Consider the following 26088-nt stretch of genomic DNA (forward strand, 5'->3'; position numbering starts at 1 on the left):
TTGGTGTTTTGATTTTAGGATCCCTTTCAGTGGGTGATCATAGATCCTTTCAATGTCTATTTTACCCTCTCTTTCTATGACTTCTGGGCAGTTCTCTTTGATAATTTCCTGGAAAATGGTGTCAGGCTCTTTTTTCATCATTTTTCTGGGAATCCAATAATTCTCAGATTGTCTCTCTAGACCTATTTTCCAGGTCTGTTGTTTTCCCCAGAAGGTATTTCACATTTTTCTCCATTGTTTGATTTTTTTGGTTTTGCTTGACTGATTCTTCTTGTCTCCTCAATCATTTCAATTCCATTTGTTCTATTCTGATTTTCAATGAAGTGTTTTCTTCACTCACTTTTTATATCTTTTTCTAATAGTCCAATTTGTTCTATGGAATGTTTTTCCATTTCCCAATTTTATTCTTTAAAAGGCTTTTTTTTGTTTCATTCACTAATCCTATTTTTAAGTTTGATTTCTTTTCCCTCTGTCTTTAAATGAGGGAGATGCTTCTCCAGACTCTTCCAAAACCTCCCTCTCCTTTTCCCATTTTTCTTCTAGCTCTTTGGGAAGAGCCTTTTAATTTTTCTAAGGATTATCTTTGAGGAACAGATGATTCTCCTCCTTTGGGGATTCACCTGGAGATAATCTGTTTTAGTCCCTCGGGTTTAGAGTCTGCTCTCTGTCCGTATAAAAGCTGAAAATCGTTAAGATCCTTTTCAACTTTTTGCTCATTTTGTCAGAGAAGAATCAGAGACAAACTAGCAAAGGAAAAAAAAGGAAAAAAACCCCAAATGGAATCTGCTTTTTTGGGGGAGGGGCTGGGTGGTGTTCGGCTTCCCCCACAGACTGGGGGCAGCCAAAGGCACAGCAGGACTGTGTTGTGCCGGCTCTGGGGGTGCTGAGACGTTGGGGGAGGGGTGGCCAGGTCCCAAGGAACTCCAGCTGTTTGGGGTTGTATTCTTCACCACCCCCCATCCCTCCCACCCCCGTGTTTTTAGTTTCTCTGCTGGGCTACTGACTTGCTGCCAGGGCAAAGTATCCCATCCTGTAGCAAAGCTCTCCCCGCAGAGACGGCTGAGATCACACCCCAACCCACTCTGGTCTGTGAGCTGCCTGCCAAGCTCTGGCTGCCGCTGCCCTCAGCCTGTGCCCGATCTAAAACCGTCCCGCCCTCGAGCAAAAATAGACCTTTCCTGTCGAATCTCAAGGATGCCTTCTTTTGGTAACTATTTGTGGGTTTTTTTTTCAGTCAGGTATTAATTCAGAGGCTTGTAATGAGATGGATTCCGAGAGAAAATGCGGAGCTTACACAGCTGTGTGCCTCCTCGCCGCCATCTTGGCTGGAAGTCACCTCTTACTTATTAAAAACTGTACAAGTCATTCAAAAAGGTGACAGGTAATTTTTTTTTATCTATGGGGTGATAGTTTTCCTATACAAATATAAAGTCAGTAGGACCAGAAGCTCTTAGCCCTCTATGCATTTATACAATAAATGATGATATCTCTTCATTCTGGCATAAATCCAGTAATCAGTATACTTTAAGGGTAGGTATCTGAGAAAATTAAGTATAGAATACTCATCAATCCCTTTGTAGATTTTTTTATACTTTTAAAAGAGCATTGGTACATATACATACATATAAAGTCCTTTCTAAAGGCAGTCCTCTTTGCCTTTCTTTGTAACTGCACATCTTAGTAAAGTGCCTAATGCCTAGTAAACCTTAGAAAATGCTTGATAAATGTATGACTGATTTAGAAAAAATTATAAAGTTAGAGAAGTTACAGGAAGTAATGAAAGCAAATTCAAGCATGGTTTAAAATGATCTATTATTAAGCTCAACAGTTATCAAAGTTATCCTCTTACAACCTATTTTCTTATATTCAGGAAATGGTAGAATTCAATTCTAACTGAGTAGATAAAAGATACTTCATTAAGATTTTAGTTGGATCATATCTCCAGCATCTAGCACAAATAGTTTAAATTAATATTTATTGATTGGTTGATCATTATAGTATGATTTTGATAAAAGGAGATGGAAAGGGATATTTCAGGCAGAAGGAAAGACATACCTCAAAGGACCAAGACGATCTTTTCTGTGCTGGGCCTGTTTAGAAAATAGCAGGTTATGTGGTTTGACTTAGAGAGTTGAATATATATAAGGCACTATTGGGATAAAAAAGTTGGATTTAGTAAACAATGGGCAACCATTGAAGATTTTAAAGTAGGTTAGTAACTCAATCAAAGAGCATATTATAAAGATTAATTTGATAGTTTTTCAGATAGATAATCGATAGGCATTAGACTTTAGGGAAGACAAAATGAAGAGAATAAGTTTGTTTCACAAATATTCTTTCATTTGGGCATATGCAAGAGATGTCATAAAAGTAAAAACAATAGGTCTTGGCAACAGATTGGATATGTAGCATGAGAAGAATGGGGATTGGAGGATAAAACCTAGGTTTTGAGCTTGGATGACAATAATAAGGAAGTTACTAAAAGGGCAGTGTGTGTGTGTGTGTGTGTGTGTGTGTGTGTGTGTGTGAAAATAATGAGTTGAGTTATGGACATGCTAACTTTAAATTGTCTGCAAGCCATCCAGTTCAAGATATCTAATAGGCAGTTGGAGATGCAATTCTGTGTCAGCAGAGAAATTAAGGCTGACTAAGTAGATTTGAGAATTATTAGTTGATGAGCTAATCAAGTAAAATAATATAAAGGTAAAAGAGAAGAGGAACTAATATACTATCCTCAAGGACAATCATTTTTAGCAGGTATGACTTAGATGAAGATCCACCAAAGGAGACAGAGAAGGAGTAATTAGGTAGGTAGGAGGAGAGCTGGGAGAGAGTGGTTTCCTGAAGATCTAGAGAAGAGAGTGTCCAGGGAAAGAAAGTAATTGGCAGTGATAAAGGCTGAAGAGAGGCCAAGGGAAGGATTAGGACTGAGGAAAAATCATTAGTTATAGTGTTTGGGCTAGCTTTCTGGAGGTCCTTGGGATGGGCCTTGGTCTCAGCAGGATAGATACCATGAGAATGGTCAAAAATATAGTAGATTTTTTATTCTGGCCTAGTTTTGATCTTAGTGCAGGAGGCATGAGAGCCACCCACGAGACTGGTCAAAGATAGAATATCTATCTTCCAGTACTTATTAGCCCTTATATACCTTATTGTAATTACATTATTATAGCATTCTGATTATATGTGAACTTAGAGAACCATTTACATTACCATGCTAAATACTAAGTATATAAGTGAACTAGAGAACAATCATCTCATCAATTCCACTGAGTTAACACCTTGTTTCAAGTATACTTGTTTCAAGTATACTTCCCTAAAGTTCCACCCTCTACAATTAGTAATCCTTTACTCCTTTTCTTGTAAGTAATTAGTAGGAAATAAATGGGGGTTTTTTTGGGAAGCAATGTTTAATAATCAAATTTTTACCATTTTGCAATTGATTAAAAATGTAGATGAATGAATGAAAAAGCCTTTATTAAAATACTTATGTATAAAACTGTGCAAATATGGGGGGATACAGATAAAATAGTAAGGCAGTATTTGTTCTTAAGGAGTTTACATCCTAATGGGACAGATAACATATCTATTTTTAACAGCAAATCAGATGGAAAGTTCCCATGGTTCTTAGCATACAGTAGCAAAGCTGCTAATAATGTATCTCCTTTAATGGCAAGATTCTTTTTTGTGTTTATTGCTTATTAAGAAAAATATTTAACTTGGTAGAATGAAACAGACTTACAAGCTCTTTTACAAGAAGGTATCTCTCATCCATCTATCAATTATTCAAGATTTCTTGAAAAATATAACAGAAAAATCCCTATTGGGTGATAAATATGAGGTGAGGGTAAAATAGGGGCATGTATGCTTACCAAAAGTATTTGCTGTTGGAATGGAGGAAATTCAGACTGAGAAGGAATCATGGAAAGGTCCTCTGTATGCTCCTATTTGGGAATGGCATTGTACTATTACATCAAAATCCAAGACTTTAAAGAGCCTCCTGAAAGAGAGTTGTAAACTACTCAAATGAGTTTGGCTGGTTTATTTACCCAGAAAAGGCCATATACATGAAGAATTTCTGTTACCCATATTTCAACATAATCTGAATGGACATCTTTTAGAGTTTGTCCAACAGTATCTCGGACAAATGACAGAGTTGAAAAGGAGGAGAAGAGTGACCTCCTTTGAGAAATTATAAAGTACTTTTACTAACTCAAGTTTTCCATAACAAAAAACAATCAACTTTTTGATTTGAACATCTTACCAGTGTTGCTATATGGTAGTGAGACCTGAAACATCATGATTTCTGAAGAACTAAAAATCAGGATCAGGCAAAAGAAAATTCAAACTCACATAATGGGTATAAGAATAGGAATAAAGGATGTCACCACCAATTGCATGGCAAAAAAAGAAGATAGTCTGGTCATGTAGCAAGAGCAAGTTCTGACAGATGGGTATCTCAAGATATTGAATAAGGCCTCCAGTATTTTGGATAGAAATGGATGAGAATCCTATGGTATAGAAAGGCATCAGTGGGTCTGGATCTGCATCATTGGAAGGAATTCTTAAATTGATGAGATCAAACTTTTATACCAAGAGAAAAAAAATCAGTTCTCATTTGGCAGGAGGCACAATTCTCCCTGTAGCAGTATATTGCGTAATTCTTGTGGAAGATTTATGAGAGGATACCAACATTAAATACATAAGTACTAAGTAATCTAGATCTTATATACAGGAAAGGGGAGAGGATGAAACTAGGGAAACTAGACAAGAGATAGAAACATGCTGCCTATTATAAGAGCATTAGATCAGGAAACCTGGATTCTGCTCCTAATTATGGGACTAATTAGTTATGTGTCTTTGAGCAGGTCACTTGAACTCTCTGTGCCTCAGTTTTAATATTTGTAAAGTGATGGAGCTTAACTAGGCAATTTCCATGGTCCCTTCAAACTCAAATTTTATGAAATTTTATTAAGCAATAAGGCTGCTATGGTGTGACTTCAATGGAAGTAGATAGTCCTGGGTTCTTCTCAGAAGTTTAATATCATGTTCAGTGACACTTCACTGAACAGATTGTCCTAGGACAAATTCTATAAATAATCCCAAGAATCTTCCTCTCTTCACTCGCTTCCTGCAGCATGCTGGCTAAGCAAAGGAATAGGCTACAAGGGTTCAGGCAGTAACTAAATAATAATGATGCTTCAGAAGGCCCCAAAAGAGTGAAAGCAAGAGTGAGAGAGAGTTCCCATAAGGGATGGCAGCCTCAACAAATGCAAGCACCCCCCTGTTATGGGAGCTATGTCAGTGCCTATTGGGGATCTAACTCAGACCAGCAGAAAAGATCCCTTCATGTGAGAGGATGATAACAATATAAGGAGATTGAGAGACAGTTGCATTCTCTGACCTCTCTACTCTTCCCTCTTGCCTCCAATTTATTTCATTACCAATACACAAGCAACATCTGTGTCTGTAAAGGCCGATTTGCAATTTCTTCAGGGGTGTTATGATTCACAGCTGTGGGACTTTTGGAGAATTGACCTGTGCCTTCACACTTAGGCATGGTCCTTAACACCACCCCTCCTGGGAACTCTGGCCTCTACCCCAGGGACCTCAAAACCATGGACTCCCTGCCTCACTGCCCCTTCACCAAATACTTATTTCTAACAAGCCTAACAAATACCACACAACCCTCCTTCCCTCATGCTCCTCAGTTGGGAGCTGCTCTGACCATTCATCTGGGGCAATGAGAGCTTCTAGAAAGGAGACTCCATAGGAGGAATTTGTTTAGGGATCAGGGCTGGGGCTCTAAAAGAACAAGCTGCCAATCCTCCTACTATACCAATTTTAAAGCTTCTCCTGGTAAATTTGGCTTCTCATCCAACTACTCCCAAGGAAGTAGTCTTCCAGGATAGTAAGTACTCCCTTAGGCTCAATGACTGGGTTTTTTAACCAAGTGTGGAAACCTGAGAAGAAGCCATTAAGAAATGTTCCTGGAAGGAGAGTGGGAGATAAGGCAGTTAAAGAGCCTGGGTATTGATGAAAGGAGTTCTGTGTCTTAAGCTCAATATAACCTTGAATGCTTTATTTCATAACTTAAGATTGGAATGGAAGAATGGAATACTATGTCATTTTCAATATAGTTGATTTCCTTTATAATCCCATGTATTTATTGTATGCATTTAGGGCAAAGGCCCCACTACATTAGGAAAAAGGCAATCAAATTAAATAAATTCATACTAACTTTGTGAATGACCGATGGCACTCATATTATTTTAAGAAGGCTCTATAAGTTCCAAGGCTTCACCATGCTGCCAAAATGGTTTATGAAACAGAAAAGGTTAAGGAAGAACCTCTGATCTCTAGTGGTATGGCTTCTGTCAATCTTGTTGCAATGGTGAATCAAAGACATGGCTCTCAGTTCTCACAAAAAAAGTCTCTGTCAAGATAAAAATTTTTCTGCAATTGGCTCAACTTTTATACCAAGAGAAAAAAAAATCAGGAGTACTCATTTGGCAGGAGGCACAATTCTCCCTGTAGCAGTATATTGAGTAATTCTTATGGAAGATTTATGAGAGGATACCAACAATAATAATTAATATTGATGTGACACATTATTCAAAGCTCTTTGCAAAGCTCTCAGTTGAATCTTACACAAATCTTGTAAAGTAGGTGTTATAGCTATTAGCTATCCCTATTTTAGAGTTGAGGAGAATGTGGCTTAGAGAAGTTTTGCCTGGCAGATGCTTAATATTTATTGACTGATTGACAACCAGTTAGTGTCAAAAGCAGGATTTGAATGCAGAATTTCCAGAATCCTAGTGCAACAACCCATTGAATATATTATATGAAGATGAGAAGGTGTGCATATTTTGAATTCCAAATATCTGGACCATTTTGATGAAATCATAGATTCATTTCAAAATGTTGCTGTATTGAAACAGTAATTCACTCTCTTCAACTTATGGGAAGAAACTAGAACCAAGACACAAAAATCTGGGAAAGAGGGAGTGATTGGAAGGATTGGTATGCATTCAGTATGATGGTAGTAATTTTAAAATACAAACTTAGGTACTTAATAAATGCTTTTTGTTTGATAGAAACACTCAGTGTTTAGAATTCACACAAAAGAGGGAATGTTGCAAAGTCATCATCAGGTGATTTTTAAATCATCATCAGAGAGAGATAATTTGTTGGGCTCATAGATTCTTTGGGGGTGAAAATAACAAGGAATTTATATTCTTTTTTTGCTGAGAGAAATTGATATACGATCTGAGGCACTGGTAATGACCACTATATAATTACCACAAAAATATGCTTCTGTCATAATTCTGTCCAGATGAAGTGATACATAGAATGGTGATGCATAATCAGGATTATTTATTGTGGGCCAACAATAAGCAAAGGTCTAAGTCAAAAGATATAGAATATACAAGAGAAATGAAAATTGTGCTCCTTTCTATTGATGAGCTTAAAGTTCATTGAGGGATGAAGGATACATATGTGTGATAAAGAAGAACCCATGGGGATTTATTCAAGAGAAACTATGAATTAATCTATTCCTGAGAACCTAAAATACTCAAACATTTTTAGGAAGAATTTTACTGAAGTAGAAAATATATTTTTTATGAGAGAGGGATAAAATAAGAGGTCAAATTATTTAAGGAAATAGAGAAAAGATAAAAACAATTTGGGAGAACAAATAGGAATGGGGAACAGATTAAGAAATCCATGAAGATTTATGACGGGGAAGAGGAATTGGCCATAATTGGTTAAGGTAAAAATTGGATCAATGTAAATCAGAGTGAAGATTCAATGATCCTTACTGAAATTGCAGGTGAATCGGGATTGATGGAGCAGAGTTTGTTGGATAGGAATGAAATGATGTTAAAATAAACTGTGTTGCAAGAAGAAAATATGAAGGAGAGGCAAAGTTTTGGACCTGGGATTGGAATCAGCTTGTAGGGGATATTTCAAATCAACTAATTCTCATTCTCTCTGTCTCTCTCTGTCTCTGTCTCTGTCTCTCTCTCTTTTCTTTTCCTTCCTTCCTTCCTTCCTTCCTTCCTTCCTTCCTTCCTTCCTTCCTTCCTTCCTTCCTTCCTTCCTATTTTCCTCTGCTCTTCTTTCTCCCTGGAGCTCCAGAGGTAGATGCTATTAAGACAGTTAGTTATATGGTACAGTCAGTCCTGTTGGGGAGAGATTTGGGGGACAGGAAATCTTAAAGGAAGGAAATGACTGATGATGTTGCCATTGACGGTATCTCCTCATCTTATCACTGCATATTTCTTTCCTCATCCATCTTTGTTTTTTTCAGGTTCCTTACTCTTGTTCCCAATATAGTTCTGTGAACTAAACCTGTTTATTTGTGATATTTTTTCTAGCATTTCCTATGTACCATTTGGTCTCTTTGCTGTTTTAAGTCTTTGTTCTTCAAAATTTCCCTATTCACAGCACCAAGAATACTCTTTTATGTAATCCTACCTAATCCACTCCCTCAACTCTTATTTATCGATACCTAGCTGATACTGAAGCAATAGGTTAGAAAAATTCTCACCCTAGCTATTATAAAAGCAGTTTAAATTTTGCCTTCTTTATATTCCCCTCCCTATCTGGGTAAACCTTTATGGAGTTTCCCCAAACCTGTTCACTACCTCATGGGTAGCAATAGATAAGCCAGATAATGAAGGCAACTATAGACCTAAAAGAGGAAGAGTGAAAATGAAAGGGAGCACAGAGTGGTTCCTAATGTTCCAGGACCCCATTATTAGGTTGAATTGGAAATATTTTAGAATTGGAACTTTGGGGAGAATCTGTGTCCCATAAAATTGATTTTTCACTTGTGGGGGTCACTAGGCTCTTCTTAGAAGGGATAGGGGGATTAGCAATGATAGTGACTTCATCTGGTCCATCAAATATTGGACAAATAGTAAGGGGCTTTTTACCACAAGACCAAAGACAAAAGAAAGGCCGGAGAGTCCCAGAAAAGGAGGCTTGGGGGAAAGTATAGATGTGTGATCCATTAGTCATGTCATAGAAGGAAATATGTCCGGATTCATAGTCCAAAAACACCCCTATACGGCGAGGAGGTCCTGTTAGAGGAAGGGGGGTCCGGAGTGGGGTAAGAGCCCAATATCCATTTCCATACAACTCCACAGCCCAAAACCCATTCTCAGGGGTCATGGGATCAAATCCTTTCTTTGTCACATTCTCCTTACAAACTCCTATAGCCCAATCAGTTCTATCTCCCACTTCTACTTCCCAGTAGTGTTTCCCTGAGGTGAAGCCTTCCCGGCCTAGTACACAAGGCCAGGAATCAAATCTCTCAGGCTTGTCAGGAAGCTTCTGTCGTGTGTCCTCCAACCTGATGGATTTCAAACCCTCATATAGGAAGAGATGGGGATGAGCAGTGTCTGGATCCAGAGTTACATTAACTGTAGAGAAAGTCAGAGGTCAGTGAATGTAGACACCAGAAGCTTCATTTCTCTATCCTCTGAGAAGGGGAATGATGATTTCACAAGACTCCCATGAAAGATAAAATCCCATTTTATCTGCCCCCAAAAGTTTCTTTCAGGTCTGATTCTTCAGAGAGGTAGAGTAAAGCTTATCTAGGGAGGGAGTACAAAGCACACAATAGATGTTGGTTTTTAATAAAGACTATTTAGGCTAAAGTGAAGGTACATGATACAGTTACTATTTTGGTGGGAAGTTTTAAAGGTTTTGTATCACCTCTTTTGTTTTAGAAATAACTAAACCTAGCCACATTTCTTAATCTGGCTTGAAACTACCTCACTAGTTCCATGAGAATTGGGAACATAAAAGAAAGTGATCCTGTGATTTCTTTTGTGGAGAGATTACTTTCTATAACTTCACTCCATTTCTTCTTGAATTTCTGTCTGACCATGTCTTTCTTTTACATCAAAAAATACATAGAAATGGTTCATAGCATCCTAGATTATACAATCACAGGTGTAGAACCAGGAATGATAATTTCCCTCATTTTATAGTTGAAGAAACTGGGGAAGAAAGACAGAATAATTTGTTCAGGGACATATAGTGGATAAAGTATCTGAGGCAGGATTTAAACTTAGGTTCTCTTGACTCTATTATCTCTAAAAGCTATAAAAAATTTACCGAATTCTGAGGATAAGTAGGACCACTTACCTGCATGTAACTGAGCCTTTTTCCATCCTGTAATGAAATAGAAAGATGTAACTTCCATGATATAGGAAAAAATAAATAAAATTATAAATAGAACAATGGGGGGGGGGAAGGACTTTCGTTAGTTCTTCCTGGAGTTTCTCTGAAAAAGGAACAGCAAAAAATGATTGACTATAGGAAGAGATATAGGGTTCATGAATGGGTCAAATACACAATGGAAGATTTTTTTTTCCCTATGGATATCTATTATTGAAGAATGATCAACATATGAAGAATGAGGAACATTTTAATTTTCTTTGTAATACAGAAGAAGTTCCTATTGGTTCATGGCCAAATGTTCAGGGCTGGAATGGATCTTGGGCATCATCTAGCATTTTACAGATAAGGTAGGTCAAGAAAGATGAAGTAAATTATCCAAAGTCACATAGATAGGAAATAGAAGAGTCAAGTTGCAAACCCAATTTTTGGTTCTAAGCCTATTGAGCTTTCCACTGGAAAAAAAAAATTTCTGAATTTAGGTAATTGAAAGGAATGTTTCAGGGGGAGAGGAAAAATGATGGATACATTAGATTTTATTTATTTAATTATTAACCTCCCCCCAGCAATTTATCTACTTTTGAAAATACACATAGAACGAATCCAACCATTTTGGAGAGTAGTTTGGAATTATGCTCAAAAAGTTATCAAACTGTGCATACCCTTTGATCCAGCAGTGTTACTACTGGGCTTATATCCCAGAGAGATTATACAGAAGGGAAAGGGACCTGTATGTGCACGAATGTTTGTGGCAGCCCTTTTTGTAGTGGCTAGAAACTGGAAACTGAATGGATGTTCATCAGTTGGAGAATGGCTGAATAAATTGTGGTATATGAATATTATGGAATATTACTGTTCTGTAAGAAATGACCAACAGGATGATTTCAGAAAGGCCTGGAGAGACTTACACGAACTGATGCTGAGTGAAATGAGTAGGACCAGGAGATCTTTATATACTTCAACAACAATACTATATGATGACCAGTTCTGATGGACCTGGCCATCCTCAGCAACGAGGTCAACCAAATCATTTCCAATGGAGCAGTAATGAACTGAACCAGCTACGCCCAGAGAAAGAACTCTGGGAGATGACTAAAAACCATTACATTGAATTCCCAATCCCTCTATTTATGCCCACCTGCATTTTTTATTTCCTTCACAAGCTAATTGTACAATATTTCAGAGTCTGATTCTTTTTATACAGCAAAATAATGTTTTGGTCACGTATACTTATTGTGTATCTAATTTATATTTTAATGTATTTAACATCTACTGGTCATCCTGCCATCTAGGGGAGGGGGTGAGGGGTAAGAGGTGAAAAATTGGAACAAGAGGTTTGGCAATTGTTAACGCTGTAAAATTATCCGTGCATATAACTTGTAAATAAAAGGCTATTAAATAAAAAAAAAAAGAAAGAAAATACTCACACATAGAGTAGTACATAAGGTAAGCTTAATAAGGATGAAATTGTCCTTGAATTTATAACTATAGCTTGAGAAGCTACCTGAGTAAGTAAAGTGAGATTGTTTCCTAACTTCTTTCCTTTTCTAATATTTATATATTCAATCTATGATTTCTCTACCTTTGCTTAAGGATTTATTCTCTTTTTCTCCATTTTTGTTTCTATGTAGTTTCCAGATGAAGAATATGGCTCCAATAGTGAGAAGTCCAAGAGCAGTAAGAATAACAGCCATAGACAAAATCCAAGGAGATAACCTTGAGAAGACAGGATCTGAAACAAGATTCAAGAGAATTATATTCTATAAGGAACATCAGGAAAATTTAATTTTCTTGAGACAAATAGATTGGATTAAATGGAAGTAATAGTAGTGGCCAAATAGCAGATTAATCTCATTAGTTATCTAATTAATTATTGCTCTACTCTCTTCAAGGCTCCCACTTGTGTCTCATTACAATTCTTACTGGGGGTCCAACATCATTATTACTCTATCTTTTTTATCCAGAGATGTTGATACTATTGAAAGTTTAGTAGTTAGGAAAACAGAGAGAATTTTGAGTTATCTTAGAACAAACATATGGCCAGATAGGGTTGATGTCTGAATTTCTTCCTCTGTGATAAATTTGGGATGGAAACTGAAGTGATGGCAAGGATGTAGATGGGAAATACTCTCTTTTTCTCGGAGTAATTGAGTATGATATCTTATAATTATGGAGTGGAGGGAAAAACTCTTTCCTTGTTTGGAATTCTTCCTTCCCTTTTATCCATTCTTAGATCATCTGGAACCTATGTATGTTTTCTGATTCAGAACCAAAATGGAATCAGGAATGAAAGTGTTACTTGATCCCAGCCTTTTCTCTTAGACTTTCTCAGCATTATCACTATCCACTTATTTTTCCAAAGAAAAAGTAATTATGCCTTTTTGCTCCTGAACATCTTTCAGGTGGAGACTTTTTCATACAGAATGTTCAGGCATAAAGGATCACATCATCACAAGATTTATATCTGGGAAGGACCTTAAAAACCAACCAATCCATTACCAATCCCACTTTGGAACATTAGAAGAATCAGGAGAGTTTTCTCAAAATGAAGTCAAAACTATAGCTAGGGATACTCTAATATTAGATTTAGAAGCATCTCTTCAAGCTTATCAGGTTGCTGCACTTAGGGAAAGATAAAATCAAGAGGAAGCACCAGGATATTATATGGAGAATAACAGTTCACATATGTGTGATGCTTGAAAGTTTAAAGAATGCCTTACAGGCCATCAAGAGAGGGAGTACAATTAGTCGTAAAAGTGATTGATCAAGAAGTTTCTCATCCTTCAGAATTTACCTCTCCTCTTCTAGAGCAGGGATTAGCAAACTTCACAACCTGTTTTTGTGCAGCCCGTGAGCTAAGACTGATTTATACATTTTAAAATAGAATCTGTAGTTTACTGAAATATGCTGTGGAATAAGAGCAATTATTATTATCCACATGTTTAATGTGGATAATATCTATTATCCACGTTAATAGATGACCAAACTCAGAGGAGTTCAAAAAAGTTCAGTGACTTATCTATAATTACACAGCAAGTAAGAGTAAACCATGATTTCTTGAAATCATGTCCTGTCTTCCCTATTTATTTATTAAATCAATCTGACTTTTTGAATAAAATGCTAATATAATAGGGCTTAATGTTTCTGATCAAAGATGATTTGGTTATTTTATTCCAGTAGTGGAGATAGGTTGTAATAAATGATCTATTATTGTAACTATATCCCCCCCCCCCCCGCAACCTTTCACCAATTTCCTTTACTCCACTTTCCCCTATGAAGTAGGGAACATATCTGAAATAATTATTTTAAAAATGTATGTAGTATGTATCCATGTTATTGTTTTTTTGTGAAATTATTTGAATGCTATATAGATAACTGAGATTAGCTAAACAACATGGACTGAAGGATGAACATATTAATTTTCCTAACAGAATTCTTCTCTCTGGGGGAGAATTCTTTAAAAGCAACAAATATTGAATACAATATAAAGTAAAAATGTGATAATTAGGAGTTATAGAGGAGTTAGAGAATTTTTGAGATTCAACTTTCCTTGTCAGTACCCATCTGTCAGAGCTGAAGAAATCTTTAGTGTACATGTATGTATGTGTACTTGTACATGTACATGTAGGTGATTGAATCCAAGAGAATCTTAATTACCTAAAGAGACATCTTATTAGAGCTGGTATTTGGAAAGTGAAGTTAAGAACAAAGAAGAATCAACTTTTCTTCCATGCTATATAGCTTCTTGGGTATTCTTCTGATCAAAATGTTATCTTACTACTTGTTAATTCAAATAAACAAAGCTACCCATAATCTCTATTTTTAAAGGAGAAACCAATATATTTTTGATTTCAGTGGGAAAAGGACCTAAAGAAAGATTTGAACTGAAGAAGAATAAAGGATGGTGAAGGAAATTGGGAGAATTATAGAATTATGAAGAAGGCTAAAGATTAAATTATGGAGGAGAAATTTGAGGGGACTTAGGAAATTGAAGGAAGATAAAGAGGATTCAAACAAAAGGAAAAGGAAGTAAATAAGAGAGGTAAATGGGTAAGACAAGGTAAGAAGTTCATAAGACAAAGGGAAAGAGGTATGGTTATCCATACCCTCCATTGGGAAAGGTGACAACCTATAAGTTGTTCCTCAGAAGCAGTTCCCAATACTATGTCTCTAGAAGAGACCTAGAGGAAGCCATTAGCAAGTCCATATAATAAGCTGAGAAATTTATTTCTACCAAATATAGAAATTTATAGAAAGAATTTTGCAGAGATCTAAATAGATAATGTGATGATTATATTGCTTCTCTTTCCAAGTGATTTTTATTTGTACTCTAAAGGAAGCTCATCTCCCTCCTAAAAGAGAGGTAAAAAGACATGAAGAATGATACTTCACTTTCCAATTTACCAGAAATAATTACATTTTCCTTAAAAGTGGAAAATCTATAATGTGGAAAAAAAGAAGAAAAAAGGCAGGAGGAAATTCTGATTTTCATCATATTGGAGAGTACAAAAACATGCTACTGAGTAGAATGGGAAACAAGGTATATCCATCATTTGGGATTAAATAATAGATTTGAAGCTCTTTCTGAAAAGTTTTTATGAGGAAGCAGCAACTTGCTCTCTAAAACATAATAATGTAACTTTGCAGGTGCTCTCAGAGGAGAGTTCATTAAGAAAAGGTCAAGGCTAAGAAGATAAGTAGTGATGGTTGATATTTCTTGATCAGATGACCGTAAGACTTATTTATTGTCTCTTTAGAAGATGTGTATAAGAAATGACAGAACCTCTGAAGAATTGTAAAACTGGATCTCTGCCTACTTTTGACAAATTCATGATAGTGCCAGAAGGCAGCAATTTACTTTTTTAAAAAAGTTCTTTTGGTTTTAAAAGATAAACATACTGAGTATTACAGACATATTTTTCTGCATTCATTTAAATATTAATGTTCTATTCAAATTTGCCAGACATAAGAAAGCAGGTCAATAAAATGCCCAAAGGAAAACAATTAGTCTACTGAGGTTTCTCTGTCTGAAAAGGGAAAAAAAAAAAAAGAGAAAGAGCCAACAAAACTAAAACAAAACTCCAGGTAGGCAGTGACAGAGGAGTTATAATTTCATTCCTCTAAAAATCCCTTTTTGGTGTCAAAGAGAGTCTGCCTAGTGTGGGGATGGGGGACCAATGGAACAATATTTTTCAAGCTAATTTTGTCCTATCAAAAAAAGCCTATGAAAGAATAAGGGGATGATAATGATTCCATTCTCTAACCCTGGAGTATCACATCTCAAGTACTGTATTTTGGGGTATCACATTTCAGAAAGGCTTTTTATAAGCTGTAGGATTTCCAGAGGAGGGAAATTAGAATGATCTTGGTAGCCATGAAAGCATGTCATATGAAGATTGAGTGGAAGAACTTAGGATGCTCAATTTCTAGAGAAGAGAAAAGTTTTCTTTGGGAGGGTGGGGGAAATAGTAGCTATCTTCATATATTTTAAAGATTATTAAATAGAAAGAGGGTTGAATTGGTTCAGTAATAGTTACAAAAAGGGCAGATTTAGACTTGAGACATTAATTAATAATTAAAGCTATTGAAAAGTAGAATAAGTTGCTTTGGGAGATAGTGGGTTCTTCCTCATTAAACCAAGCAAAATTCATCTAACCATTCATGGGATATATTGTAGGGATTAGAGGATATATTGTAACTGACTTAAGGTATAGGTTAAACTCGATGGTCTCTGAAGTCCCTTCTAGCTCTGAGATTCTGTGACTGTATGAAAATAGGGCATAGAAATCACAGGAACTGGAAAGCATAAAAGAACATAAGAATTATAGGAGCTGTTTTATGGAAGCTGATCAAGGAGCTGTACAATTCTAAGAATGTGGTGAATTAGGCTTGGAATTCTCTTTTGCGTGAAACACGGGCTATATGGAATTATCTTCTCCCTTTGTGGTCAAGCAAATTTAGGAATACATCTAGTTTGAATCAAAGGTGAGTGCAAAGTAACAACAAACATCTTAGGGTGACCAGGGTGAATGGTGCCAATGACAAGAAGAGTATCACTAGAAAGAGGTTTGTCTCTGGAAAGCAACATTGAAAACCAAAAGGTCTTTATTTTAAAATAATTTCTTAATCTGAACATAGTTAGATTCTTGGTGGCTAAGAAAGTCTCACAAATCTTCAGATGGTTTCCAGTTAGAGAATTTTGTTTTAGCAACTCAACATAATGGAAGTTTAGGAAAGGACTAACCTGGTATGGAAATCCTTACCACCTTCTCCAGATTGAGGAGAGGGTTTCGAATGGAACAAGATACACTTCCCACAGAATAGTCTCTGATAGCCACAGAGGCTTCTACAGTAATTAGGCCATCTTCATTAGGTGTCTGGGACAAAGATAAAAGTGGTAATATCTCTCCTTTTAGATCTTTCCATAGCACCTGGGGCACTGGGTACCATCCAACTGATGTGCACTCTAGGAGAATGCCTTCATCTCCATAAGCTTCCATGTGAATGTGAGGATCAGAGCCCAGACCTGGAAAGAGAAAAATTAATCTGAATCCTTTAGTGGATCTGTTGGGGGTGAGGGTGGGAAGGGAGAAAGGAAGTCTTTAGAGTGGTAAATCTATTGACATAGACTAACCATAAATACATGTATAAATATACAGGTGTGTGTATACATATAGACCCACATAGATATACACATATACATATATATAATACTGCTCTAGGGAACTGAATAGACTTCCTTTCTTTAGGAGACTTCTGTTCTAATATACCAGTTGCTATGGGTCTTTGAACAATGATCCTAGTATTCTAACCCATTCTGTTAGTATCTCCAAGGGCTGGAAAGTTCTCCATCTTTCATTTGTTATTCACTCTTTCCACTGGTCTGGTTCTGGGGTTAAAATAGAGAATCAATATTGCAACAAGCTACTATTAAATGTTTATTAGCCCAGTGCTGGGTAAGATATAAGAAACAGAGACTTTGCCTCTGTCCTTAAATAACTTAGAGATGAGCTGGGGAAAATAAGCATAATGCATGTGAAACAGAGAATATCTAAATATTAAAGTCAATTGATCCTGACTAAAAATGCATTTAAAGTCAGATCCAGAAAAAAAATAATCTGGGTGGAAACAGTCAGGTAACACTTTACAGTGGCAACAGGATTTGATCTGGTTCTTGAAGAATTTTTTTTGTTTTTGTTTTTGTTTTTGTTTTTTGTTTGTTTTTTTGTTTTGTTTTGTTTTGTTTTTTGCTGAGGCAATTGGGATTAAGTGACTTGCCTAGAGTCACACAGCCAGGAAGTGTTGTGTCTGAGGCCAAATTTGAGCTCAGGTCCTCCTGGCTTCAGGGCTGGTGCTCTATTTACTATACCAACTAGCTGCCCCTGAAGAATGTTTTTTAAAAAGGTTTTTAGAAAAAAAATTTATTTCTTCTTTTAGTTTCAAAGATGCAGCTGAGGGATCATCAAATAGCATACTTTGTGGTAGCATACTTCAATTGTAGAATCACACTTTAAGTTGACTAAACTCTCAAAGATTGAATCTACAAACCTTAAATTATAATGTCACAGAGGTTCTACACTCTCTTCTTCTATATGGGACCTAATTGAAATAGAACAACCTCCCAAGTAGAAAATATAGGAAGAGAATCTTTGAAATAGAATAGAAAATAGAAACATAGAGAAAGTCTGAAAATAAATTGTCCCACAAGGCTTTGTCCAAGGTTCCCTTCTTTAGAGTATTTCATAAAGTGATCTCATCAGTTATTATGGATCCAATTATTATCTTTTTGTAGATAATTGTCACATCTACATATTCAGTTATAATGTTCCTCCTAATCCCCAGACCTAAATCTCCAAATGCCTACTAGATTCCTTAAACTAGATATCCTACAGATATCTTAAACTCAGCATATCCAAAACTAAACAAATTATATTTATTCTCAACCTCTCCTTCCATCCAACTTCCTTATTATTGTCAAGCATGCTACCATTCTCCTAAATACCTAGACTTGAAAGCCAGATGTCATTCTTGACTCTCTCTTACTCCCATATTCAATCATAATCCAGTGCCAAGCCCTGTTAATTTTAATTTTGTAACATTTCTCATATACTTTCTTCTCTCCTTTTGCCACTGCTACCATTCTGATGCAGGTCATACCTAGACTGCTATGATAGGGGTCTACCTGCCACAAGTCTCTTCCAATTCAATTCAATCCTCTACTCAGCTATCAAAGCGATTTTCTTAAAGCACAGTATGTAACCACCCTCTCTCCTTCCAATACAATAAACTTCTATGGCTCCCTATTACCTCTAGATTCAAATATAAAATGTTCTATTTGGAGTTCAAAGGCCTTCATGTTATGCCTCAGTTTCCCTGAATTGTTCTGCCTCAGTCTTTTTGGAACTCCCCTTCCTGGTCATTAGGACTGAGATAATTAGGGCTGGGAGCCCTGAGTAGTATTCCAAAAGAGTCATAAAACTGCAGTTGGCTTATCTCAGATATTTGAATATCTTCTGCCTTAGACATTCTGACTCCTAGCAAATTCCCCAGAATTTACAATCCTTCCTTCTTATCCCCAACCTGTCAGAACTGAATTTATGGTCCTTTCTTGGAACTTCTCCTTCCCAATGCTCTATCCATCCCTTGCTTTTGTTTCCCTGATCACTAGAGTCCTATAAGATTCTCTGAAATCCCTTGCTTGTTGTTGGATGCTTTGAGACAATAGTTCTATCCACCCAGCTGGCTAAGATGGCTTAGCCAGTCCAAATTCTCCCTCTAATAAAATATTAAAAACCTCTAATCTCTATCTTGCCTCAGTTTCTACAACATTACATTCATAACTTGCTCCTTCCCAACCTTTTCAGTCTTCTTACATCTTCTACCTTCTTCCATCTTTTTATTCCTTCAGTATTGTTCACTGGCCTTTATGCTGTTTTTTGAATAAGATACTCCAGCTCCTGATTCTGATCATTTTTATTGGCTGTCCACTGGGTATGGAATGCTTTCCCTCTTCATTTTTCTCTGACTTCCTTAGCTTCCTTCAAGTCCTAGCTAAAATTGCATCATCTACAGAAAGTATTTTTCAGTTTCTCTTGATTCTAGTACCTTCCTTCCATTGATTATTTCCCATTCATCCTGTTTATAACTTCTTTGTACACAGCTATTTGCATGTTATCTCCCCCACTGGCCTAAAAGCTCTTCAAGAGTAGGGACTACTTTTTACCTCTCTATGTATCCCCGGAACTTAGCACAATGCCTGACATACAATAGGTGCTTAATAAATATTTATCGAGTGACTCATAAGCAAATGGAGTTTGCCATTTGTCTATTATAAGTCTCATGAAGTGATATCTGCTTCCCTTCTAGGGCATCCTGGAAATAAAAATAATCTTCCTGCACATAAAATACAGATTCCTTCACAGTCAAATATCAATCTCATCAATTTGGGAATTATGTCAATGATGCAGAACAAGACTTATCCATGCTCGCCAGTTCTGTGGGATCCTTATTCATGTCTACTCCCCAAAGTTCATCACGGGAAATCTATCCAACATAGTCAAGATCTTCCTCATTTTTCATCTGACATTTTGAGAATTCCAGTAGAACCCTTTGGCCATCTACGTGTAATCCCTTGCCCTTGCTTTTGCTCTGTGACCAGTTCAGCTTCTCTTTCTGTGTTAAAATCATTTGATGAGGTTTTCATATTTCATAGACTGCTCTCACCTACCATGTGCCTTTCCATTTCCCTCTGTGTGATCCTGTTTTTCAAAAGTCATGATGTTACAGGTTTCACTATCACAGAACACACTGGTAAAATCTTAACATTGAAAATCTTTACATTTTTCTGTTATGGGAATCTTGGGGACAGTAAAAGTGCTTTACAATTTTCTAAAAGATATCCAAATTCTTCTTCCTTTTTATCTGTGGGCCTAGTATACTAAAGAGAAATGAACAATTCATACTAATACCAACTATAATAATTTTATTCTGAACTTCCAACCAAAATTAATTGCTACAATAAAGAGGACAGATCTTTTAATCAATTATTAGATGGTAAAGATATGTTCCATTGTTGAATATCATTTGCAAAAGCCTGATTGTTCCATTGTCAATTCATGCATTTAATGCATGTATAGATGACCCTCATAAAGATTTTGTTTAGCTGGGAGAGTAACCATATAGTTTGGCAATTGATGTTTTCTTATAGGTACTTTGTAGTTGATTTGAGTATTTATAATATCCAAAATGACTTAGTTGTTTCAAGTTGTTCTTAGAATATTGCTATTACTGTGTACAATGTTCATTATACCTAATAACTATTTCTTTTTTTAAAATTTAGTATATATAATATAGAAGCATAAGGCTTCTGTATAATGTATAAGTTTTTATCCTATCATTTCTTTCTCCTAAACCATATTTACACATTTATTTCTCCTTATCTTCACTTGTTCCCATTTTTGTTTTAGATATATCATTCATGTACCGGTTTAATTGGAAGATGTTATTAAATTTATTTTTTCCATTTTCACACTGTTTATTTAAAAGAACCTCACCTATGTAATAAATATTAGACATCGTTTTCAAAGCTACAATGCTTTTTTTGTACTTCCTTCTAAGCTTTCTTTTATTCTTTGCTGTGTATTTTTTCCCTCCTTCCCTTCGCACCTCACCCTAGAGAAGGCTACCATTAGACCCTAATACATATATATGTATGTGTATATATATATATATATATACACACACATATATGTATGCATATGGAACAATACTATAGGTATGTGTATCAGTTTTTTCTCTGCATGTAGATAGTATCTTTCTTCATAGGTACTTTGTAGTTGATTTGAGTATTTATAATATCCAAAATGACTTAGTTGTTTCAAGTTGTTCTTAGAATATTGCTATTACTGTGTACAATGTTCTCTTGGTTCTGTTCATTTCACTTTTCATTATTTCATGTAAGTCTTTTTATTTCCCCCCCTAAAATCAACCCTGCTTATCATTTTCTGTGGCACAATAGTATTCCATCACAAGCATATAACACTATTTGCTTAGCTACTTCTCCACTGATGAGCATCTCCATATTTTCTAGTTTGTTGCTACCACAAAGACAACTGATGTAAATATTTTAGAACATATAGATTCATTTCCTTTTTCCATAATCCACTTGTGAAACATACTTAATAATGTATTGCTGGGAGAGAGGTTATACACAGTTTTAAAACTCTTTGGGTATAATTTCAGATTCCTCTTTAAAAATGACTGGATCAGTACACAGTATCACCAAATGTGAGTCACTGTTTCAATTTTTCCATATCCTCTGCAACCAACATTTGCCATTTCCCCCTTCAATTATTTTAGCCATTATGATAGCTATCAGATATCTCAAAGTTGTTTTAATTTGCATTTCTCTAACCAAAAGTGATTTAGAGTATGTTTTCATATGACTATATATAGTTTTGATTTCTTCATTGAAAACCTATCTGTTCATCTCCTTTGACCATTTGTCAATTGAAGAATAATTCATATTCTTTTAAATTTGACAAAGATTTTTTTACATATGTGAGTTGTGAAATCTTTATCTGAGAAATTGCCTATAAAATTTTTCTTCTGAGGTCTTATTGGCTCTACTTTGTTTTTAAACTTTTACCAATGCCTTTCTTTAACTTTGCCAGGAGTATTTGTGAGATATCTTTCCATCTAGTTGCAACTTTCTTCTTCTGGTTTTGTTTATAGCAAGATTATCAAGATTGTTCTGATTAAACAACTCTGCCATTAACCTACTGGTTGACTGTTAGATAAGCACCTCACATTCAATATTAATGATCACATTAATATTTGTTTATAATCTAAAAACTATTATTCTTACAGTCTTAAACAGATACTCTCTACCTCCTTTCCTACTCTACTGCCACTGTTCTTGCAGAAAGGAAGGGAAACATATAAGACTTAGGATCATTTTTTAATTTTTCCTGTTTCATGGATTACTACAGCCAAATTATCTCATTACAATGTGGCCAACCTACTTATGATGTGTGATTCTATGATTAACTGGGCTAACTTGGAAATAGATTTAATTTATTCTTAGAACTATACTTTAAACCTTTTATAAACATAGTAGAACTTGAAGAATATGTACTCCTCTGGCAAAACCTTTAAGAATTTAGAATCATTTCCTGTTTTGATGAGGTATCATAGTAGGACTTTTGTGAAAAATTAAATTTATACTACATATTAAAGTGGGATTTCAAAGCAGTTCAAAAAGAAATAATGCCCAAGATACAATTTTGAACTTTTTTTCACCAGTCTCCTACTAGGAGACTTCAACATACATCTTGACATTCTCTTAAACATACTCTTAAACATACTGACCGTTGTTTTCTTCAGTCTACCCTCTTCTCACTTTAGCCTCACATAATGATGGATATACCCTTGATCTTGCCATTTTCCCCACCCCATGTCCTTTATATCCAATCTGTTGCCAAAGTCTACTTCATCTCTGTAATACTTCCCAAACATGAACTTTTCTCTCCTTTACCACAGCGATCCCCCTAGTATAGGTTCTTATTACTTCACAACTGGACTATTTCAATAACCTACTGGTAGAAATGCCTGTGTCAGATCTCTCTTTATTGTAATCCATTCTCCATTCATTAACCAAAATGATTTTCCTAAAGCATGGGACTGATCATTTCACTCCCATACACAATAAACTCCAGCAGCAGCCTATCATCCCTAGAAATAAATACAAATCTTCTGTCTGGCATTCAAAGTCCTGCAAAACATAGCCCCCCTCTTAACTTTTCTACTCTTTTTACAACACACTTCCTTCCTTATACTGTTTGAATTAGTTATCCTTTGTCTCTAGGCATTTTTTCTGTTTGTCCCCTATACCTGGAATGTTCTCCCTCCTCAACTTTGCCTACTGAGTTCCCTGACATCCTTTAGTTCCCAACTAAAATTCCAAGAAATCTTTCTCAACCCTTCATAATTCCAGAGCCTTTTCTCCATTAATTATTTCCTATTTATCCTATATATAATATATTGCACATATCATAAACATTAAATTATTGACATAGTAATATTAATGTGATACTAATATTGTATATTATTATTTGTATTATATTTAACATATCATATGCATTACATATACTGTAATCAGGATAAATAGGATATATGTATAGATATTTGTTCACGTTATCTTCCCCATTAAATTTCTTTTGAAATTTAAACTTTTTGAGGGCAGTATCTTGCCTTTTTTAGTATCCCTAGCATTTAGGACAGTGCCTAGCCTGTATTAAGGGCTTAATAAATGTTTATTGATTGATTTCCAATTGTCTTGCTATATCCTGCCTGTATTTGCATGTTGTCTACTGTCTCAGACTGTAAATTTCTTAAGAACAGGGATTGTTTCCACCTTTTTTCCCCCTCCAATTTTCAACACTTAGTACTGTGCCTGGTATGTGATAAACGTTTAAAAAAACACTTGGTGATCACTTGTTTTATCACTTTACTCTCAATTTTACCTTGCACCCAAATGGCAAATCTGATGGTTTTTCTTCCTTCTCTAGTTCAGCGTTAGAAAAAATCTTTGGGCTTATTGTTTCTTACTGCCTTGATGCATTAAAGTGTCTGAGCCTAGATTTGAACTTATAGACATAAGTCTAGGTCCATGGTTCTATCTACCGTATTACCTACCAATAGACAATAATGATTTAAAAAATAAAATTAAAAAAAAATTGTTGTTTTATTTACAACCTGTAAATTTTACAAAAAGATCCTTACATAGAGCATTTTGAAAAAAAAATTCAGAGTTTTAAACTGGCTTCATGGCTCCAGTCTGAGCTTTGAGTTAGGGTTGGGAATGTGTGACTGGTTCCTGCTTTCATTTCTTCCTAATCCTTATCCTTTCTACATTGTATTACCATCCTATTACTTCAATCCTGACATTTGTTGCATCGCTTTATGGTTCACTTGCCATATGCATGTTTTTGGACACAGATTTTATCGGAGGCAGAAAACAAAAACTTATGAAACAAACATAGAACCTTATTTGAACAATATCTTCAGAGTAGTTTTATCTCACTGAGAAGTAATGGGGTATTGTTCTGTTCTCTTTCTCAGATTCTCTTTTTTCAATATCCAGGTTTACTTTTTAGCAGGAATTATTGTGACAAGTCTTGGAACTAAAATGTAATTCTGGACAGAAATTTGAGAATTTACAATCAAATTAAGCCTTGAAAATGAAAAAGATACTCTTTAGGTCCCTCTGGGGAAAGGTCATTGAACAAAATGAAATGACTCACTTGCCACTTTCAGCTCTATGATAGCTTCTTCATACATTTGGTCATCTTTGAAAAAGCAGCGATATTGTCCATCATCGGAAGCTCTGACGTTGTGGATTGTCACAGCCACATTCCCCTCAGTGATATTGTCTTGAACAAATGTTGTTCTCCCTTGAAACTCCTTAATTTGATCTCCTCCTTGGTCCTTTTCTTTCTGATACACATATACTGCTGGAGAGATCTTCTTTCTATACCACCTCAGCTCCATATTCTTAGCACTTATGTTGGGTGAGAGGTGACAGGGTAAATCAATATCTTCCCCAACCATGGCCAGGATGGGTTCAGTAGGCCCAATCACATCAAACCGAGCTGCTCAACAAAGAGAGATTGAAGAACTCAGAATGGAAATATGAGGGATGAAATACACAATATATTGATAGATATTATTTCTTGAAAGTCCCCGGAGCATTTTGAACTCTTTAGCTTTTTTATTTGGGGGGATATATTTAAACTGGAAGCCAATATGGAATTGTTTCCTTCTTTTGAGAAATCTCCATAGAACAAGAGAGAAAAGAAAAATTTACCTGAGTCCAGCATGGGCAACTGGATGAAGAGGAAAATCAGATATCTGCCCTGTGAGGAGACTGGAAAAGTCATCATCATTTCTGTTAGTAAATACGTACTTGTGATGAATTAGCCAGGGAATGAAACCTAAAAGAGGCATTTAGGAAGAAATGGAGTGAGTGTGGGAGTGGAGTAGGGTGAAGGAAAGAAAAAAGCACTCAGAACAAATTTTTTTGCTTTAAGGATAGTCCCTCAAACATTTCTTTTTTCTTTTCAATTATAATTGCTCCACAATTTATATCTAAAGACTCCAATCCACATCTACTACTTTTCTTAATTGATAGTCTTATCAATTCCATTATTAAGTCAAACTTCACATATGTTAAACAATCCTAATCCAGTAAATTTGCAGGGTTTTTTTTTTTGGGGGGGGGGACGGAAAGAAGGATGAATTCCTCCAAAGGATTTTATAAACAAAAAATAGTTGAAAAAAATCACTGTGAATATTGATGATAAATATCAGTAGTGGTGAAGAGGGTGATACTGGAAGAAAAGATGGAGGAGAAAATGAGAGAAGCAAGATGAGCATCCCAAATGTGATTATGAAGAGTCAGACATGACTGGGAAAAAAAAAGAACAAAATACTGTATAAAAGAATAAAACATACAGGCTTAGGGAAGAACAAAGAGAAAGGGGAAGAATAGTGGTAAAAAGGGGTGAGCGTGCTTCCCTGAAAGGAGTCTCTGTAGAAAGAGACAGAGGAATGACACTTGTTTTCCAGTATTGGAAGAAACAGATACTGACCTGGTGGATCACAGAGAAAATCTTTGGAGAGACTCCTGACCTGAGTCCCAAATGAAAAAGTTAGTTGTGGCTCCTGAGTGAAAAGGTAAGAATGATCAGGAAAAGGAAGGGGGAAGTACTTTGTTACAAAGAACAAGACATTTACAAAGAACCTGATGTGTTTATTTTGAATTGGATTTCAGTAGGAGAAGGATTAGTCTTCTTTGGTGGTGTCAGAAAGCAAAGGTAGTACCTGGAGGTACCT

At 35.8% G+C, this 26088-nt stretch overlaps 1 protein-coding gene and 1 long non-coding RNA gene across 3 annotated transcripts; both read right to left on the minus strand.

The window, feature by feature from the left end:
- Positions 1-642: 642 nt before the first annotated feature.
- Positions 643-7760, minus strand: LOC116423556. Of its 2 annotated transcripts, XR_004234170.1 has the most exons (4): positions 6242-7760; positions 3873-4000; positions 2056-2090; positions 643-679 (listed from the first exon to the last, which is right to left on the minus strand). It is a non-coding gene; the product is annotated as an uncharacterized LOC116423556 (long non-coding RNA). The 2 variants fall into 2 exon arrangements; XR_004234169.1 differs by lacking the exon at positions 6242-7760 and having other exon boundaries at positions 3873-4208.
- A 558-nt stretch (positions 7761-8318) lies between these two features.
- Positions 8319-25948, minus strand: BTN1A1 (butyrophilin subfamily 1 member A1). Its single transcript, XM_012550201.1, has 7 exons — positions 25845-25948; positions 25061-25187; positions 24498-24845; positions 16439-16720; positions 11777-11926; positions 10162-10188; positions 8319-9431 (listed from the first exon to the last, which is right to left on the minus strand). The coding sequence occupies exons 2-7, from the start codon at positions 25137-25139 to the stop codon at positions 8743-8745; spliced, it is 1575 nt and encodes a 524-aa protein (XP_012405655.1). The 5' UTR covers positions 25140-25187; positions 25845-25948; the 3' UTR covers positions 8319-8742.
- Positions 25949-26088: the final 140 nt, after the last annotated feature.

The sequence above is a fragment of the Sarcophilus harrisii genome, chromosome 4, assembly GCF_902635505.1.
Source record: "Sarcophilus harrisii chromosome 4, mSarHar1.11, whole genome shotgun sequence".
Classification (NCBI taxonomy): domain Eukaryota; kingdom Metazoa; phylum Chordata; class Mammalia; order Dasyuromorphia; family Dasyuridae; genus Sarcophilus; species Sarcophilus harrisii.

Excerpts from the sequence above, each read along its gene's own strand:
- BTN1A1 (XM_012550201.1), bottom strand. The coding sequence starts at position 25,139 with ATGATGATGACTTTTCCAGTCTCCTCACAGGGCAGATATCTGATTTTC. Across the intron at positions 16,721-24,497 it reads CATAGAGCTGAAAGTGGCAA|GTCTGGGCTCTGATCCTCAC; the intron begins GTGAGTCATTTC and ends TTCTCTTTCCAG. Across the intron at positions 11,927-16,438 it reads GGTAAGGATTTCCATACCAG|ATCCTGTCTTCTCAAGGTTA; the intron begins GTTAGTCCTTTC and ends ATCTTGTTTCAG.